The sequence below is a fragment of the Triturus cristatus genome, chromosome 2_2, assembly GCF_964204655.1.
Source record: "Triturus cristatus chromosome 2_2, aTriCri1.1, whole genome shotgun sequence".
NCBI lineage: Eukaryota > Metazoa > Chordata > Amphibia > Caudata > Salamandridae > Triturus > Triturus cristatus.
Window position 1 is genome coordinate 782,602,886 of NC_140582.1, and position 20,105 is coordinate 782,622,990.

Sequence of the window (20,105 nt, forward strand, 5' to 3'; positions counted from 1 at the left end):
AAGATTAGTTAGAGATAGGGCAGAGAGCTTCATATGAGGGATGTAGCATGGCCTTTCAGAAAGAATGGGATTGAGGAAACATTTCCGGACAAGTTGGTTTACAAATTGAGTAACTAATTGAGGGTAAGACATTATCAAATTTCTGTTGCGTTGTCCAACCAGAAAGTCCAATTCAAATCCAGTGCAGAGATGTGAACCTTTGCTGGTTTTGAGGCAGATAACTTGAAGGTGCAAGCTTGATTCACCATCACTGTATAGAATGGTAATAATGCAATACAAATGACTACACAGAAATTAGGAACAAGTGCCGTGCTTTTATTTGGAATTACTGGTAATATCAAAGGTTTTTCCCACCCAAAAAAATGTATGTACAATAGCAACAATTTTTTACATGCTGCACTCTCTCAGCTTTTTGTCAGCTTGCTTAAGGGATATCCAAGTGTTTAGAGTGCTTGACCGCAGCTTAGACCACACCAAGTGATTGCTTAATCCAAAAATCTGAGCAGCAAATTGAGCAGCAGCTTCTGGAGAAAGGACAGTGGAACAGCCAAGACCTAAGTAAAGGGAAATCAATTGTATAGTGAGAACATCGAAAATTAACATTTCATACTATTTTAAACATACTTTTCTATGCCGAACAGCAGACATGCTACCAATCATTTTGTAGATCACATCTTGAAGTGCCCCCATTTCCTTATAACACCTCTTTTCCAATCCTTATGGTGCAAAACCTAGAACATGCTGGGCATGTGAATGCATCAAGAAGTGCAAGACTTCAAACAACTGAGAGCAAGGAGTGGAGATCTACAAGGTTCTGGGTGCTCTGATGCCAGGTGCTGCAGTTACTTGAAGACAAACCATCTTTCCATTGTGACTTTACCATGAATGTCAACCGACTGAATTCTCATAGTCAAGGTAATAAACCATGCTATATGCGCCGATAACATCATCAAGGTTTACACAAGAAACAAAGATGCTCTTGGGAAAGCAGTTGCATAGAGCACCATCGCGAAGCTTGGTGTATGCTGAAAGTAGTTTTGATTTGTGTTCATGGCTTGTTGCATTCTAAGAAGTCTGTTTCTCTTCAAATCCGGGCTACTGCTACCAAATACATGCTAAGCCTTCTAGTTTCATACCATCCCTAAAATACAGCCTTCGCATTGCCCTAAAACTAGAAATAATTATTTTAAGACTATTTGTTTTACTTATTTTTTTATTTTATTTTTTAAATGCGGGCAAACCCAATTTAGCCCTTCTGCTGAAATCACAAAACTAATGTCCTAGCTATCAAATAGATTTGGCCCAAAACCCTGTGTAAAGCAGCTGTACATAAACAGCTCTATACTGTGCAAAGAAAATAAAACCCAGCACTTTTACTGGAAGTTTTATTCTACATTAACGACTGGGTACCAGGCAATCACTTAACAGTTTAATAGTTTATTCACTGGAACTATTGCAAAGTCAATTTTTTTTTTTCTTTAATGTACCCCAAGATAGAAATGTGCGCTTTATTCTAAACTCGAAATAAATGTGTACGTTGTTCCTTTCAATCATGTTAGGATCCACAAGTATGTACATTTATTGCAATTTAAAGTTAGTGGGAAGTCCTATTCGTGGTTATACCTATTGTGCGGTACTAAGCACTGCGTTTGGTGCGTGTGAGCTATGGTTCGCTGAGCTAATCAAAAGTGGGGATTTTAAGTTTCATTTCGTAGCAATAACTACATTTAAACGGAGCAGGTTCAAAAGAGAATTTCAGATTTGCTTTTAGAAAAAAATAGGGTGTTACTGCCAAAGCGAACCATAAGTTCACGTTCTAGGTTTTTTTCAAACTGAAAGTTAAAATCATTTTACTGGTGCTAGTGTAGATATGTGCAGAGAGTTTGTGGTAGTTATAAATGATGTTACTGTATCAAGTTTACAAAAAACAGTTGGACAGAATGCAGAACAATGTCATACATTCACCCCAGTACAGAGATGTGGGCCTAAATCCATCGTTTTTTGCTCACCATGCCATTCCAGTTTGAACCCAGCCATATGCAAAATCAGCCTTGACCCTGTGCCTCATGGGAACAGTCCAGCCCGAACTGCCAAGCCAGGTCCTCCCTGGACTGGAAACAAGCATCCTAGAACCGGTTTCGGGGTTGCACCCCTCTGCAGCCAGGATAGCTTGATTCCAGTGGCATGGAGAGCACGGGACTCACGTCTGAGCATACCCGTCCCACTCAGGGTGACAAATGCAAAAACAGTTGGACAGAATGCAGAACAGTGTCATACATTCACCCCAGTACGGAGATCTGGGCCTAAAGCAATAGTTTTTTTGCTCACCATGCCGACTGATTTGCATATGGCTATGTCTGAACTGGGGTGGCGAAGTGAGCAAAATAACGATGGATTAAACCCAGATCTGTGACTGGGGGTGAATATTTTGCCAATGTGCAACATTCCGCCCATCATCTTGTGTGTTTTGCTGTTAAAGTTAAAGCATACCATTCATCTTGCCCCAAAGTTAGCAAATTTTGGACGGACGTCTTTCACACACTTGGGGATATGCTTTACTTCGATGTAGACCGGGCTCCAGCTATGGCCCTGCTGGAATATGGGACTAATATCCCCAAGAAGGGTCAGAAAGTTCACGGCCTTGGGGCTAAAAGGGAGATTGCGCTAAATGGGGCAGAGGGCTGTACCGCAATGTAAAGACTGGCTGCATAGCTGAACATTTTGCAACGTCAATTATGATTTATAGGTTATGACACTTCCCAGTTCTTCTCGGCCGCGTGACATCTGGGGCCCTTTTAAAAGCTACACATCTACTTCACATCCACAATCTTCTCCACTAGCTAACTCTGGCCTAGAGCCTGCTGGTATTGGTTAATGAGGGCCGATCAGTAATGTAAATGTTTTGATTCTACATGTACTTTCACATGTTTCCCATATTACGCATCTGCAGAGGGGAAGAACTTGTGGTGTGACAGGCGGTAAACATTGGACTGTCGAATTGTAAGCTGAACATTCTATTTTAGGGAGCAGGTACAGAAGAGGGGTGGGTGGGGGGGGGGGGGGGGGGGGGGACACATGATATGGTTGTCAATAATCAATTGTAATAGAACAAGAGATGTTGTAATTATACTGTAATGAAGCTGAAAATAGGTAATGTAACTCTTTAAAAATGGATAAATAAAATTTAAATAAAAAAAAAATATACCATTCACCACTAATACTACCTTCAGCTATGTGCAGCAGGAAGACTTCAGGGCTTGTCTCTCGGGGCCAAGTCTGGGCCTCCATATTTATCAAGGTCTACCTAAAATCTTTGCTTACCTGATGAACTCTGGGTGAAACCCATCAATAGGCTGATAATATTCTGCTAGATCACCAGAATGATCTAACCAGCTACCCACTTAAATACGGTATCAAACAAACCCAAACATGGATGCCGCAGGGAAAACTCAAATTATCTATGGGTTTAATTTATCCGTTGTGTAATGCACGGTGTGCAACCTTTTTACTATTTCAGAGGACAGAAAGGGATAGGACCACTATTCAATCAGGTAGCGAGGATCCAATAGCAGATGTTTTTCGATTGCAGCACCAGAGTCCAGACACTGCATCTAGAAAGTCTGAGCCTGAAGTGGATTTGGCTAGGTGCTGATCTCAGGGCAGTGTTATAAGCATTCCATAGTCTTGGGCCTTGAAGCCCCAGGGATCTGCCACCAGGCTTCATCTTCTTGTTCAATAATTGCTAGATCAAGTAAGAAGCAAATGACTAAAGGTTTCTGGCACGGAGCTATATACAGCCTAGTATTTGGTACTCTTTCCTACTGTGCTTTTTGCACTGTTTTAAAAATCATGAATATGAACTTTGAATGTTTTCCACTGGCTGACAATCTAAGCAAAGCAGGGTTAAAGCAGTTCAGTCTGCGCAAGTCGATACATTTTGGCGGCCTGAACAAGTTGATGGGTAGGGAGAAAATTACTTTCTACCGTTGGGATGATCCCAGTCATGCAGACATTGATTTTTTGGGGGGATCTATTTTATTGAGTTGTAAGTTATGGTACAGCATTAGGCATACAAGATCAAGCACTGTTGGAGAATACATCCAGCATACATGGCTCAGTGCATACATACATTAAACAGTCCATGTTTAACGTACCAGGCGAAATTGTCAAAGACAAGGTTTACAGGTACTCTTGCAGGTTTACAGTAGGCAGACATTGCTGTCCTTAATACAAAACACGAGATGGTCCAGGTATGTAATGGGAATGGTGGAATTGTTTAGGTTCGCTCACTGGAAACATTTGGGTATTGTCCGTATACATTTAGAAGTGGTAGAGTTTGCCATTTTTACTTGGGTTCCCATGATTGATGTTTTTCATTGAGTTTGTGTTAGGGGGTTATGCGAGATAAAAGGTAAGCTAATTGACCTAAAGATCTTCGTGCTAGGATAGCAAGAACAAGCGTTGCAAAACCTGGGGTCCATCACAGAAAAGCTTTCACCCCATCCAGTTTGGCTGACTAAAGGGGGGAGAACGGGACTGTTTGCCAGGTTGTTGAAAGACCAAAGCAGTCTTGCCAGAAAAATATCACTAAAGCCAGGTTTTAAAAAACAGAAGGAACAATGTCAAAGCCAGATTTGTACACCAAGTAAATGAGCTTTAAAGTGATAAAGATTTGGATGTGGAACCATGTCATAAACTAGTTAGTCTCTTCCCTACCTCATTGAATGCTTGGGTGCCTGTGTGTGTGGAGCGTCAGTTGGTGAATGCAGGCTGAGCAGCAGGGAGGCTGCTCCTGGTGGGGCTACGCTTCATCTACTCTTTACCTTCTACTCCTCTATCCTGGAACTATGCTACAAGAGAGATATCCTGCTTAAACACCTGGCCTGTGTATCAATTTACGACAAACCACTAAAGATCTTAACAGTGGGCTGGCACAGCAGCAGGATGCTCGAAACATTAGAGCAGCATTGTATTGTGCAACCTGTAATTTCTTCACCAAAGGAGATGGAACACCTACACAGAGGTCAGTATAATAATCCTACCAGCAGTTCATAAAGATATATATTCCTTCCTTCAGCTGAGAAAAACTGCATGGTAATACAAAGTTTACCAATTATATGATCTAGGCAGAGCCCACCGTTTGAGCTTCAGCATCTAAAGAAAGGATAATCAATGGCTACCACCAATTTCTTAGCCACATTAGTAGATGGGGTTGGGAGAAAGGGTGGGTGGTCCGGTCTCAAGTCCAGAAGCAAAAAAAAGTCAAAAAGATAGGGTTGTCATCCACAACGAGGATCTGTCTTAGAGTTAAACTTCAGCTAGCTGCTACATTCCTCCATCCATCATCGCTGATAATCACCTCGGAAACACAGGTGAGGCATGGCTTCAGCAGTATTTAGGTATCACTTGTGTATGTGTAATGTTTTAGCCCTGGGTACCTGAACAGGGATGCTACGAGGACAAGACCTTAGCCAGAATTAGTGTGAATTCTGTGATGAAAAATGAAGGCAGGGACATACTTAGTACAGCCAGGCATAGCAAAAGGACATGTTAAACAGTGTCAAATGTTACCCGTAAAAGGGTCAAGGCACCGACAGTAGACTAATGTAAATCTAACATTTACTCGAAAACAAAGTTCAAGAAAAAAAAAAGAAATGGAGACATAGCAGCTACTGCAAACTCAGCTTCATGTGGTGACAAATTTTTTGTTTGTTTTTTTAATTCGCTCTTAGGGCCACAGCTGGATTTTCTCAAGAGTGGCAGGACAGTAGCAGTCTTAAAAATCAGTGGGAACACCACGTTATGCCAGATAAATTATTAATTCTAACATAAGGCCAGAATCTCTGAAAATGTGCCTAATAAAAGGCTTTTGTGGAGAACCTATTTAAGAGATTGAATACTTGTTAGTAAGGGGAAAAACAATGCACGTGGCTAGAGACACTCGATGGAGCAGGGAAATCTATGGATCTAATAGGTCTACACTTTGAGGATCCATCTCTTTTCTTCCAAGTTGTTTGTACGGCATAAACAGTTGCCTTTATCAAGGTCAGAATGTTCTGGTAAAGCTTTGAAAACTGCCCCAAAGAATCTAAAGAGCGTTGAAAACTTGCTTTTTGTTCCCAATCATGAACACCCCAGGCCTGATAAATGAGAGTTTAGTAAAATTATAGTTACATCACCAATGCTTAGGGGTTTTTCCTTGCAGTTTTTAGGAAGCATGACTGATCAAAAACCAGGAGGCTTGCGCACGAACCAGGTTGGTCAGAGTGCACAGTGTGAATGCAGCATCCACTGCCCCATTAGTCCATGTCAAGATGGTATAAGTCAGGTCGGTTTCCTAGCCGAACAAGGAATCTTTGCTCGATTCCTTACTGGCAGGAGTCATACCAGCCTGCCAATTACCCACCTTCACATGACTATCAGAGCAGGTTAAAGTAGTGTTCTGCTTGCCAACATAAAGGGCAACACAAAGTTAAGTTATAAGGCAACTGGTCTAAACAAGTAATCAAATGCCATGGGTGGGATATGGTATAAAAACCAGCAGTAAAATAGGTCCCAATTACGAGTGGGTACCTACACCCATTGTGACCAGGCAGAACCACCATATGTAATACAGAAAACCGCAAACATTAGGGCCACCTGCATGTGGGTAAAAAAAAAAAACAATTAAATAGTTGCCACACGAAATGAGGAAACTAGTTACAGCATCCATAAAACCAATACATTTTAAAAGACTGGGGTGAGAATAATACACAAACACTAAGGATCTCTTGTGGGATAACCAAATTAAAGGTAACGCTCCAGGGATAACCGGAAATTATAGAAAGTCAACTCCAAGGTTATCACGGGGGATGCCCTCAATTTCACTATTGAAATTGTTCCCGGCTGGTCAGTTAATATGACAGGTATGATCAGGTGGAACCATTTCTGAAACAATCTGCATGGACCAATTGTCAAATCAGATATCAGTCAGCAACATTATGTTGAGCTATACGATACCAAAAGATCCTGAAAATCAGAAGCATGGCAAACCAAATAGTGAATCTTCAGGAGTCCCCCCCCCCCCACCCCCTTTAAAGAGGCTTGTTTAAGGTCACTACAACTGAAAAAGTATATACAAGAAGCCCAAATCAGAAAGTTGCTTTTTCACCAGCTCTGGTATGTCAAACGTTTGATATGTGATCTGAGTGCCATCATCTTAACATTTTAGACTAGGAGGGGTGCAACAGTCTCATCATGTTTGAAACCAGCAGTATTACTGGCTCATTGACCAGGTTGGTCTTAGACATGCATTTGTTGTAAATATGCCAGAGCCCTTTTGATATGACAGCTCGGCCAAGCGAGTCAGTTGGACATGTGGTTCGCAGTAGGAGGGCACTACATCATATACATTACTACCTAGAGAACAGAAATTTTGTAAAAGAACAGACAGCCAAGAGAAAATAAAATGGCTTAGGCACTGGGAAACCGCTACAGAATTTTAGTGCACATGTTGCAACCTCTAAACATGGTAAAAGGTTTGCTAACCCCAATTTGGTATATTTACATTTTACTTAAGGTTACAGTAAACTGGTGCATGAAAGTAGCATAAACGTTATGTCATATGTAGGCTGCACTGTAAGTTTACAACAACTACCTACAGAACCGACTTCAAACCGCCAAGGAAGCCCTATATTGCTGAAAGCAAAGCAGCAGCAAGCAAATGTCAAATCATTTGTCAGGTTTCGTGACCAATGACATGAATTATGTAAAACCCAGCATAGCCTGCAAGCATTATGTAGAACAGTGAGACATACATAGGATCTAGATTGGTACATTTCTGCAGTGACAGGGCACACAAGCTACCCTTTACTGTTGTAGCAGCAGTTTAATTGGTAAAACACTATCCGTGAACAAGTTTCACTTCATAATTTGGTTTACGAAACAACTGAAACGCTCTGCCCACGTTCATTGGTGGTGATCAATCTAAATCTGTTAATTATATCGCAAAGAGGATTTGATCAAAACTTGTTTCTATCAGCCTGAAGGAAAAGGACAGTAATAACTTTCGATTTGTTAAGCTCGTACTGCTAGACAGCTTTAACTCCAAAACAACTATACTTTGAAGAGAAAAATGAGAACATGCAAACTATCTGCCTGGGAAATGGAGGCCTTAGATTATGCTTTCCCCAATAACCAAGCTCTCTAGGCCACCTGTACTTCCAAGGTCACCATTAAAACAAAGAAGGGCATGTTACTGATGCAGCTCACTGCAGCTAGGGCTTGAGCCCAGCCCAATGAGTTTCAGCATGCCACCCAATGCCATCTGTGCCTTGATCCCCCTGGAAGCTATCCCTAGCAGTCTGAAAGCTTTGGGATGGAACAGGGGGGAAGGTATCCAAGATATGTAGAAGCTTGGGGCAGTAGGAAGAAAATTGGTAGGAGAAAGGTCTGTCTATGGTTATCTAATCGCACCTTTTCTTCCCTCCACAACTGACAAGCAGCAGACTCTGCAAGGCAGAAGAGTACCGGTAACTGTCTTTGATGCATGTGTCCCCTCTTGGTAAAGTAAGTAGACTTACATTTACTTATGCCACCCCTAATATTCCCATGGGTCACGTTTCACATGTTATTCCAAAAGTCGCCTCCCGATTCCCCTCATCTATTTTTGTCAGTTTGGTTTTAGAAGTTTAATTCCTTTGAATAATAGTTTCGTAAAGGTTAACTGCCTTGTTTTGGTGATTCTTAAATACTTGACACGTCGGAGGAAAGGTTTGCTGTTGGAGGTCATTGCTACCAAAGGTCTACCCTGGGTTTTCACGGAAATGGCGTTTTCCCCTTAAAGTGTATCTCACAACAAGGTCAAAGAGGAGAATTGAACCACACACGGTATAACTCCTATAACTCGACTCACATAAATATACCGTAGTGGGGAGGATATCAAAGGGTTAGTTACAAAAAATGCACAGAAAACACACCTTCAAAAATATTAGTTTTTTAAAGACGAGAACCCTCACTCACCAAGATGGTGACATGCTTCATCATTGGGTCCCCACAGTGTCCGCAAGGTACACTGTGTGGGCTTCTACTCTCCCTTAGGAGAGGAGCTGAGGTGTTTTGAAACTCCAATGTGAGTATGTGAATGGGGGGCAGAGTGCAAATAATAACAAAAGTGATTTAAAACCAACTCTCTAAGGCGAAAAATTATTTATTGGCTCTCCCTTAGGGATGGATCTTAAAATAAGGAGTGTGACGATAGGGATAAGATGTTTCCTATCTGACTAGGTCAGGTCAACATGTTTCTGCCAAACCGAGGTAAATTCATGGCATTCATCAGGACCAATGTCTTGTCACTCTGCTTAAAAATGATAAAAATAAAAACCATACTTATAATTCGTAGGTGTGGAGAGACCAACATCAGTTTGGTCTTCTTACATATCAGGTATCAGGTTACACAGCCGGCTCCATTTGGGAGAAGTTGGCGGTGTAACCTGATACCCGCTTAACATAAGGACCAATAAAAGGTATTGGCAGGTATTGATCTGCTTTATGTAAGAAGACCAAACTGATGTTGGTCTCTCCACACCTACGAATTATAAGTATGGTTTTTATTTTTATCATTTTTAAGCAGAGTGACAAGACATTGGTCCTGATGAATGCCATGAATTTACCTCGGTTTGGCAGAAACATGTTGACCTGACCTAGTCAGATAGGAAACATCTTATCCCTATCGTCACACTCCTTATTTTAAGATCCATCCCTAAGGGAGAGCCAATAAATAATTTTTCGCCTTAGAGAGTTGGTTTTAAATCACTTTTGTTATTATTTGCACTCTGCCCCCCATTCACATACTCACATTGGAGTTTCAAAACACCTCAGCTCCTCTCCTAAGGGAGAGTAGAAGCCCACACAGTGTACCTTGCGGACACTGTGTGCAAGAGGGGACCCAATGATGAAGCATGTCACCATCTTGGTGAGTGAGGGTTCTCGTCTTTAAAAAACTAATATTTTTGAAGGTGTGTTTTCTGTGCATTTTTTGTAACTAACCCTTTGATATCCTCCCCACTACGGTATATTTATGTGAGTCGAGTTTTCCCCTTAAAGGCATTGCATTTCTAGTTTCGAAGAAGTTTCCGCCAACTCCTCAAATAATCTGCAATTCACTTAAGTTTACTTGATACTGCTTCTAAAGTTCTTCCAAGAAGCGTTCATAGCTGGTGAACAATAGTTAGGAAAGGAGGAGCTTGAGGGGAGGAAAGACCAGACTGTATCCAGGACAGGGACGTGGCAGTTATTAGTGCCCCTTTTTCCAGCCTGTCTAGCAAAATCGAACTGTTAAGTGCCATTTTCTTGTTGTCCACTGAGTGAAGGATCAATTATGGTGGCCTCTTTAACCAGCCTGGAAGTCATTAAGAAAATGTGTACTAGTGCGTGTTCGGAGCAATTTTGCAACCTCTAGGAAAGTGGATTTTTTTTTTTTTTTCAAAAACCTTTATTGTTCCATCGAAGAGAACACCGCTATTCAGCCAACAACCCGGAGGCAGGCAGCTAGTATACGAGGCGGAACTCCGCCCAAGCATTTGAGATCGTACTTTCAAACGGCAATACAGCATTTTACAATGGAACAAACAAAACAGAACTAATAAAGAGCCCGAGTCGAAGGAAAGCAAACAGTAAATGATCGAAATGACATAATCATCTTCACGCTGCGCCCACACCCCGCCAAAACAGAGCAAGCGACAGACAACCCCTCTCAGCGAACGAACCCCATATCCCAGATCACTTATGCCAGGCGGTTCACCACTTACAGCACCCCACAGTCGGACTCCAACCTCTCCACGTCATTTAAGCCACGATCAGCCCGCTTGGTCATCTTCCAACGCTGTCGTACTAGCCAACCAGTCTACCAGTGGCTGCCAGATATCTACAGGCCGCGAGCGCTGCGGCAGCTGGTCCCAGTAAGAGGTCAGCTGCTCCCTACAGTACACCGCCGATCTTATCCAGGCCTTCACGTTTGGCGGCATTGTCTTCTTCCAGTGTAGCGCTACCTGACGCTTAGCGAGTAATAATAAAATGGCCACAAGCCTACGTGAGGTCTTGGGCACATTTCTAACGAATCCCAATAGGGCCACAAGTGGGTCCGGCCCCAGTACCATCCCCACGATCTGCCCCACGGCATCGAAGACTGCAATCCAGAAGTCGCGTATGGGGCCACACACCCAGACAAGGTGATAGAACGCGGCATCCTGCGCACCGCATCTCCAACAGCACGCATCAGACCGCAGACCCATCCTGCACAATTGAATGGGCGTCCGGTAGGTCCGGTGCAGATAGTTGAAGTGTACCAACCGCAGCCTATAATTAGGGGATAGGTTTTCAAGTTGGGAGCAACAGTACTCCCACTGCTTCTCGGTAATAGATATACCCGCTTCAAGTTCCCACGCGGATCTGGAGTCAGTGTGCGCAACCGGAGCCGTGCTTTGAGTAGCTCTATAGATCCGTGTGATCAGTTTGCGCGCGGAGGAGTTCGAGAGTACGTCCTCCAAGGCCGCAATCGTCGGCGGAGCCTCTGGAAACATAGGGTACCTGCCCTTGCAGGCGGACCGCAGTTGATAGTAGAGAAGAAGCTCCGAGGCCGTCGGTTCCGGCGCTGCCGCCATGTCCCGCACTGTGAGGAAGGTATCGTCCGGGTACAAGTCTCCCGCCACCTTCAGTCCGCAGGCCTGCGCCCGCCGCCGCGTCCGTCAATGGCCCCAATAGTGGATTATCCGCGAGGGGCATACTCGGCGCATATAAGTCATCTACGCCTGCACGTTTGGCAACGCTTGACCAGGCCCAGCGCACCATCTCAACAGTGTCAATGTCGTCCCTGGAGCGTCTGTATCTCTGGTACGCCGCTGCACGAAGGGGGCAGGGGGCCGCAACATCCATCTCGATGGCCACGTGCGGCTGGTAAGGGATCGGGTGCTGCCAGTAGTGCAGATATTGGGCCTGAGCACCGTACGCATATAGCTCCATGTCCGGGGCCGCGAGTCCCCCCTGACGGAAGGGAAGTGTGAGGAGGTTCCAGGCCACTCTGGGCTGCTTACCCGCCCAGACCAGTTCGATCAAGGCGGAGCGGAGCCGGCGAAAGAACGACTTAGTGAGTGGCACGGGGATGTTTACGAATAAGTAAAGAAACTTAGGAACGACCACCATTTTAGCAATTGCTATGCGGCCCATCAGAGATAGTGGCAGCGCTTTCCAGCGCTTCACTTTGCACTCCAGCCATTCCACGGCCACCCCAAAATTGGCCAGCCATATGTCCTGTATCGATCGGCTAAACCGTATGCCCAGGTATTTAATCTCATCAGTGACCCAGTCAACCGGGAATTCCGTGTGGCATTGACTCGTACCGTCCGTCAGCGGGAACATCGCCGACTTTGACCAGTTGACATCGATACCCGTGAGGCCGCTGTACCTTGTCACCTCACGCATCAGTGGGTCGAAGTTTTCCGATGGATTCATCATATATATGGTTATGTCGTCGGCGTACATAGAGACCAGCAGGCCACGCGACGTGAAGCCGATACTGCGATGAGTGTGGTGTTGGCGCAAACGAGCCGCCAGCGGCTCCGTCGCAATAGCGAACAGCAGTGGCGACAAGGGGCAGCCCTGCCGAGTGCCTCTTGTTATGGGGATCGGGGAAGACGTCTGACCATTAACCCGTACCCTAGCCGTCGGGTGATTATAGATTATTCCAATACGCCTGGCAAAGGAGGGGCTGAAACCCATGCGAGTGAATAACGCCCGTAAGAATTTCCACTCTAGTGAGTCGAACGCCTTAGTGGCGTCAAGCAATGCGGCCGCGGCTTGTACCTTGGGGTCCAAATAATGCAGGAGCCCAAACAGCACTCTAAGATTGTGGGAAGTGGACCGCCCCATCACAAAGCCCGACTGATCGGACAACGCTATCTGAGGCAGCATAAGTTTCAGGCGGTCAGCGAGTAGTTTTGCGTAGATTTTGGCGTCAAGATTAATTAGCGAGAGTGGGCGATATGAGTCCGGGGTAACAGGATTCTTGCCAGGTTTAAGCAGCGTAATGATGAGGGCCTCTCGCATCGAGGCAGGGAGGATGCTAACCTCCATCGCTTCCTCAAAAACATTATGCAAGCGAGGGACCAGTAGGTCTGCGTATTCCTTGTAAAAGGCTGCCGTCAGCCCGTCTGGGCCTGGTGCCTTGCTGAGCGGCATAGCGGCTATAACCGCTCGAATGTCCTCCTGCGTGAAGGGGAGGTCCATATATTGTCGGGCACTATTACTGAACCACGCAAGAGCTATGGTGTCCAGGTAATCACTAATAATAGTGTCGTCAGGGGACACCTTAGAGGTGTACAAGTCCTTGTAGTAGTCTGTCATCACCGCCAGTATAGCCGGAGGATCTCGAATTACTGCACCCCCCGACTCCTGTATCTCAAGAATATGCTCCGACCCGCGTGGCGGGCGCAGCAGATTTGCTAGTGTTCGGCCAGCTCTATCACCCTCTCCGTAACGCCTGGCCTGAGAATCTTTGGACAAGAACCTGACCTCCCTCTCAGCCTCCTCTTGATACTCGGTCAGTTTCGTCCTGAAGTCTGCACTCGCACCACCAGACGGGGTTGCCATCATCGCAGCCTCAAGCCGAGCCAGTTCAGATTCCAACCTGCCGAGAGTAGCTCTAATGGAGCGTAAAACCCCAGTTTTTAGCGCCATGCAGTGGCCTCTTGTCACAGCTTTACAGGCCTCCCAGAGCACGCCAGGTGAATCTACTGAGCCCTCGTTTAGTGCGAAGTATTCCTCCAGTTTTTCCCGCAAAGAGTGCTGGAAGACCTGGTCGCGCAGAGCCCGGGACGGGAATCTCCAACTAAACGGCTGAATGTACTGCGGCGGGGTGGATATCGTTAAGCAAACCGGGGCATGGTCAGAAAGTGACCGCGGCAAGTGAGTCACCTCTAACACCGATGAGTGCAGATCTCTGGACAGCAGCCAGAAATCCAATCTGGACCAGGCCGCACGATGAGCTGTGATACACGTACCGGCGCGGGTCTCAGGGTGTAGTGTCCTCCAGGAGTCCACCAGCCCTGCCTCTTGCATAATATGGCCAAGCGCCTCCGACGCCCTAGGGTGATGTTCCCGAGTGGTGCCCTGCCTATCTGCAGTATCTGACAGTACCACATTATAGTCTCCTCCCCACAGTATCGCAGCAGGTCCACAGTTTCGCACCTTATGCCACAATCCCTCGTAGAAATCTGGATTATCGTCATTCGGGCCATAAACATTCACCAGAATCACTCTCGCGCCGCACAGCGAACCTACCAACAGAACAAACCTGCCCCCCACGTCCCTGATTTCCTCATGCGTCCTCCAGTGAAGCCCTTTTCTGATAAGTATCGCCACCCCTCTAGAGTAGTTAGAGTAGTGAGTGTGAACTACCTCACCCCATCGGTTGTGTCTGAGCAGCTGCGCAGCATTGTCCGTCAGGTGCGTCTCCTGCAGAAGGCAAATGTCCGCACCCTTCCTAATCAGAAAGGCCTGTATCAGTCTCACTTTCCGCCTATCATTCATGCCCCGTACATTCCAGGTAATACACTTTATGCTATTCACCGCACCATACGTGTCAACAGAGTTCGGGCAAGCCTCAAGCATACACCTACCCCCCAGTCACCCGGCCAAGACCCACCAACTCTCGAAGCACGCATTTCCAATCCAGCGGGTCCCAATAGATGAGGGCGGCAATGCCACAGCAATCCGTACGCCCGCCAACAGGGCAAGGAACCTCCACCAGGCACCAAGCAGGGAAATAGAACTCGAGCAGGCCACGGACCCGTTCCTCGCTGCATCGATTCCTGCAGCCCGTCCCTGTCAGACAACACACATCCCACCCGGCCAGCTGGGCAGCCTGCCCGGTAAATGCCAGTACACCTCTTGCTAGGTGACTGTCGACATGACAGCGCGCTGCGCACAACGCGCGATTCAATAGCAGTTTTCGCCACCTCCGACCCGGCTCTGAAACTGAAATAAAACACAACAAAAACCCCCAGCCCCAGCCAAACCCCTAACCCTCCCGCTCCAACCCCCCAATCAGGTTGTGCAATGAACTCCCTGGACCCCCTCCCAACTACAACAACTGTAACTACAGTCTCTAAATGTGAACAGTGAATGGGAATCATCCCTTGAGGTACGCAGGTTGGCCACCTACAGGCCCTGTACTTGTGACAGGGCGATCGAGCGCGAGACTAGTGTACCAGCTCAAGGACCATCCCCCCCCAATCCCACAGCCCTGCTCAGCTCCCTCATAGCATCTGAAATTGGAACTCCAGGGAATTAAACATTCTCAATATGGCCCAGCACAGCGTAGACAGGCGACACCCAGCGATTTAACAAGAAGCAAACAGGAGTAGTCATTCAACGTCACTTAGCCTGTCCCGCTGGTCCGGGTCAACTGCCGGTGTCTGAGCCTTTTGGTCCTTTAACAGTTGTTTGGCATATTTCATAGCCGCCTTAGCGTCAACAAAAAAGGATGGCTTACCGGGACCTTGGACCCGGAGTTTAGCAGGGTAGATGAGGGAGTATTTGGTGCCCGCCTGTTGAAAAAGTTTCTTCGCCGGCAAAAATTCCCTTCGAGCGGCCTGCACCTGCATCGTATAGTCCGGGTATAGTGCAATGCGGTTGCCCCTGTATTGCAAGTCCGATATGTCCCTTGCCATTCGTAAGATCACGTCCCGGTCCCTATAATTCAAGATTCGTGCAATAATAGGCCGGGGCGGTGCACCGGGTTTAGGCCTGGGCCCCAGTGATCTGTGAGCCCTCTCGACCAGGAACATCGGAGACAATCCCGACCCAAACAGATCCTTACACATTTGTTCAACAAAGAGCTCCATGCTGGTTATGTCCGTCGTTTCCGCCACACCCGTGATGCGGACGTTGTTGCGCCGCGAGCGCGCCTCCAAATCCTCATTTTTCTGCTGAATGAGTGTTAGAATCTTCTCCATGCCCCGAAGTTGGCCGGCAAGGCCGGTCTGATTTTCCTCCGTGTCGGCCACACGTGTTTCGAGCGATTCCACTCTCCCCTCTTGTTTGTCCATGCGGGACGTGATACCGTCCATGCGGGCAGCCAGCGCATCCATTTTGCCATCGATGCCATGTAAGCTTGTTTTCAGTTCCTGAAACATGGCCTTAATGTCCGCCTCCTGAGCACCACTCTGGTCCGCTCGAGAAGATTCGGCCTCACGGAGGTCTGGGTCTGGGTCCGGCGGCTTCTGCTTGGACTTGTCGAAAGTGATTTTCGGCTGCCGCGTGTCCGGTTTGCCCATGGCCACTCACCAGCCGCCACCCGGCGCCGCGAGTATGCCTTGGCGGTCGCGACCAGTCGCCGCCAGTCGCCGACCCTCAGCGTCTCACCGAGGGCAGCAGGTCGGTTAGTCCCAGTAGGTAGGCTGAATGGCTGGGCCTCCAATAGCGGGGCGCGCACCCTAGGCAGAGCAGGCGGGGAGAGTCACAGCGCAGGCCGCCGGAGCAGGACAACCCTAGTACAGCCGTGCACTTTCCACATCACAGGTCAACGCTCCAACCTCACCACAGTATTGTCGGGGCATGTACGGCAGCCGGCCTCGTCTCTCCGATCGTCTCCCTGGAACCTTCGACCATGGGACTTCTGCTTCAGGCAAAATGGCCGCCACTGCGATCAGCCGCCCGGGCCCGTCGCCGTGCGCCGTCGTGCAATCCAGGGGCGGACGTTCGGTGGTCTTCCACACCAGCCGCCGCTTCCTCAGCTTCACTCCGACAGCCGTAGGGGGTGAGACCTTCGCCGGGGTGCGCTTTTCTTTGGGCGAGCGAACAGCCTCTGCCTCACCCCTCGGATAGGTTTCGGGCACTCCACACGCAAGGCCCCCGGCTCTAGCGAATGGTGTAGGCCGCCACGACTCCGTGCCGCCCGCGGGCCGCTCTCCGTCCACAAGCCGCCGACGGGGTCAGAAAAGCCAGAGCACAGGGCGGACACCCAGGACTACCGTCTCGGGCGGGGAGGACCGAGCTCGCACCCCAGTTCAGCTAATAATTGAAGGATTTCTGTGCTCGATCGGCGGAGCTGCGGTTTCAGGCAGCCATTCCGCTCGGCAGCCAAGCCACGCCCCCCAGGAAAGTGGATTTTAGGCAGACAAATATCCACTACAAAGGATACAGCCACCACTTTCTAGATTTCACTAAAATTGCATAAAACAAACCTGTGCTCAATTCCTAGAAAAGTGGCACAAAGCAGTCGGGCTTAAATCAAAGGCAATGTATTTAAGCAGTGAATTCACAGAAGAGATCACACGAAACTTCACAATCAATTTTAAAGTCATAAGAAACATTGATTAAATTAAGACCAAAACGAAAAAATCCAATATTGGGAACTGAAGATATAAATGTTTAAATATTCAAGTGAAAATAGCGACAAAGTGCCAATAATAGACTATAGAAGCGGTAGACTAGGACCGAGGCACAACTTGAGGCAAACCACGATAGAGCCCTGGTAACATACAGCAAGAGTGGTGGCCATAAAAAGTTTGAAAAAGTCTCTAAATCACAACTGAGAAAGGGACTGTCACTTTTGAAATCTTGGAGCTTGCTGAGTCTCTGTAGCCACAGACACTGTCAGCCATCTGAATCTTGAAGTCTACGTCTTTGTCCCGGGTACAAGAGGGAGCAGGTAGAGTCCTTCAGGGCTTCTCAGGCCACAGGCCTCTAATCTTCTGCAGGTTTGAAAAGTGTTCAGGGAGGGCCCCTGGAGATGCTACATTTATGCCAGTCATCAGCTAGTGGGTGGGAACCCTAGGCATTCCATAACCAATAGTGTAAAAGGTTCCTGGGGCACCCTAAACAACTTTCTGTAGTCTATTCGCCTTACTGCAAACAATTCCACAATGCCCCTCTCAAAATCCAAAATGAAAACCAGGGGGTCCCTACCCCAAAAGGAGTCCCTTTTCAACACAACCTTTCAGAATCTGTGAGGAAAGGGCATTGCTTAATATGAGACTGTAACCCTCCAGAAAGGGAGGAAGGAAGGGTTGGAGGGGGAGAATGAGGGTTGCAGTTTGTTTTTCTCTAGAAGCAGAAGTGACAACAGGATGCTTTATGGGGTCAGGTATGGCTTCTGATCAAAAAGACAATCATCCTATTACTTTATCCAGTGCAAGTACAGAGCGGAGGAGGTCCAGAACTGCAGCAAAACGGGTCTATGCATCATAAAACTTATTTTGGCATCCAGGCTACATCAGCTCATTAGTCTCTATATGTGTGAGGGTTGCAAACGTGCACAAAAGATGGAGGTAGACATGGGTCTGGTGTGCAGGAGCTGAGCTTGTACATTTTGGATACAATGAAGTCTAGTAGGTCTTGACAGTGATGATACCCCTGGGTTGCTCTTCAGAACATCTGGTTTGGTCAACTAATTATACAGAAGCAAGATCTTTCGATTTACTACAGACTCAGTACTGTGTTTTGCTTAACCGCTTCAGTGCCCATGACGAGATGGTCTCGTCATGAACCCCGCCCGCTAATGCAACGCCCGGCACAGGGCGGGGAAAGGGCGTGGCACTGAAGAGGTTAAAGTCCTGTGCGCCTCAAACTGCCCTAAAGTAGCCTTTTCTGTGTACCTGGCTGGGATTTTGTGCTCGAGGACTTTAATGGCAACACTGGCTTCTAAGTTTTGATTGTGTACTTTAATTCAGAAAATTCTGCCTTGAACCACCTACTGAGGTATTTGAGGTCTTGTTTAGATTGAGATTTGACAGCAGCAGTTTTTATGAGCAAGAATTTGTGGCAACAGTTGATCATAAGTATGGGAGTGGAGTCAGATTACAGGGTTTAAACAAGTGGCAGGTTACTAGGACCCAGCGTCTCGCGCTAATAGTGGTCACCAAGGCCCAATATTCAACCACCAGGGGAAAGTCCATCTCTGTTCAAGGTATGAAGGCACCATTTGGCTCAAGGTCATGGGTCTAGTAGAAGACACGCCTCACACTTTGCCTGGGCCATAGGCAAGCAAAGATAATCTTTCCTAACTTGGTGCGCAGTTCTGGCACTGGCCTGCTGGGCTACTCTATGGAAGCCAGCCAGTGCAGGAATTTCCCCATATTCATAGATGCAGTGCTGTGAGGTAAGGCTGTTCACAGTCTAGTGTTTGTTGCCTCAGGGCCACAAATGTTGCCTCCAACTGACAGAGGTCGGAGTAAGTCTATGTAGATTCTTAGTCTTTCCAGTGACAGGAGGCCAACTACAATGCCTTTAACGTCTCCTTCAGCCCGATCTGTCAGCGCCAGAATGCCATCTCGCCATCAGCGCCCCTACAGACAAGAGTGTCATTTGAAGTAGGTCTTTGTTTCTTCCCCGAGAAGCTGAGAAAAATGGTAACCCGTAAACCACCAAGTAGCTAGACTCCAAATGATTTGGCCAATACCTGGATCTGCTCCAAGTGTAGTTTGAATGCTGCATGATCAGATGGGTCTCCAGGGTCTATGTGGGCATGTCATGGTGATAAGATTAAACCCTTACGGAGATTTGAAACCCACAACCATGGCTCGCAATGTGCATAGGTCATATGTTCTAGTCACTGTTCCCTACTAGACCGCTTTGGGTTTTATATTGTCACCAACCAAAATTCCTGGCTAAACATTGGGAAGATATCCAATGTGCTGTTGTATCTTTATCTTCTCTCCAAAGAAAATGCTTTATTCCTTAGAAGACAGTGACTCCTCAGATTCATAAAATGTTCTTTTTTCTTCAGTGTCCAAACGAAGTTAGAGATGCAGAGGTAATTGGTGTGCTTGAAAGAATAGGGGCAATAAGTAAGTGTTGTTGAGCTTGCTGGAATGGGGCTACATTCAAATGCTAATCACAGAGACACCAGTATTTAAAATGTTTTTCCAACTTGGCTGTACTGTTACCATTGTCACACATTTTGAGCAATCTAAAGAGTTGCAACCATTATAAAAACTCTTGTACTGGTAGTAAGTCTTTCCTAATTAAGAACAGGATACTCCTAGAGTCCCAAAGAACACCGTAGCAGCATTACAAGCACGGATCATAATCTTTAGAATGATCCATCTTGTTCAAAGTAGATCACATCT

General features: G+C 46.8%; 1 protein-coding gene across 2 annotated transcripts in view; it reads right to left on the reverse strand.

Annotated features, from left to right (window-relative positions):
- Positions 1-294: 294 nt before the first annotated feature.
- PAICS (phosphoribosylaminoimidazole carboxylase and phosphoribosylaminoimidazolesuccinocarboxamide synthase) overlaps positions 295-20,105 on the reverse strand; it is a 417,483-nt gene continuing 397,672 nt past the window's right edge. For both annotated transcript variants that reach the window (XM_085642046.1, XM_085642047.1), the window contains one exon: positions 295-554. In XM_085642046.1, the coding sequence (XP_085498172.1) occupies positions 388-554 (167 nt within the window). In that variant the 3' untranslated portion in view covers positions 295-387. The remainder of the gene's footprint in view (positions 555-20,105) is intronic.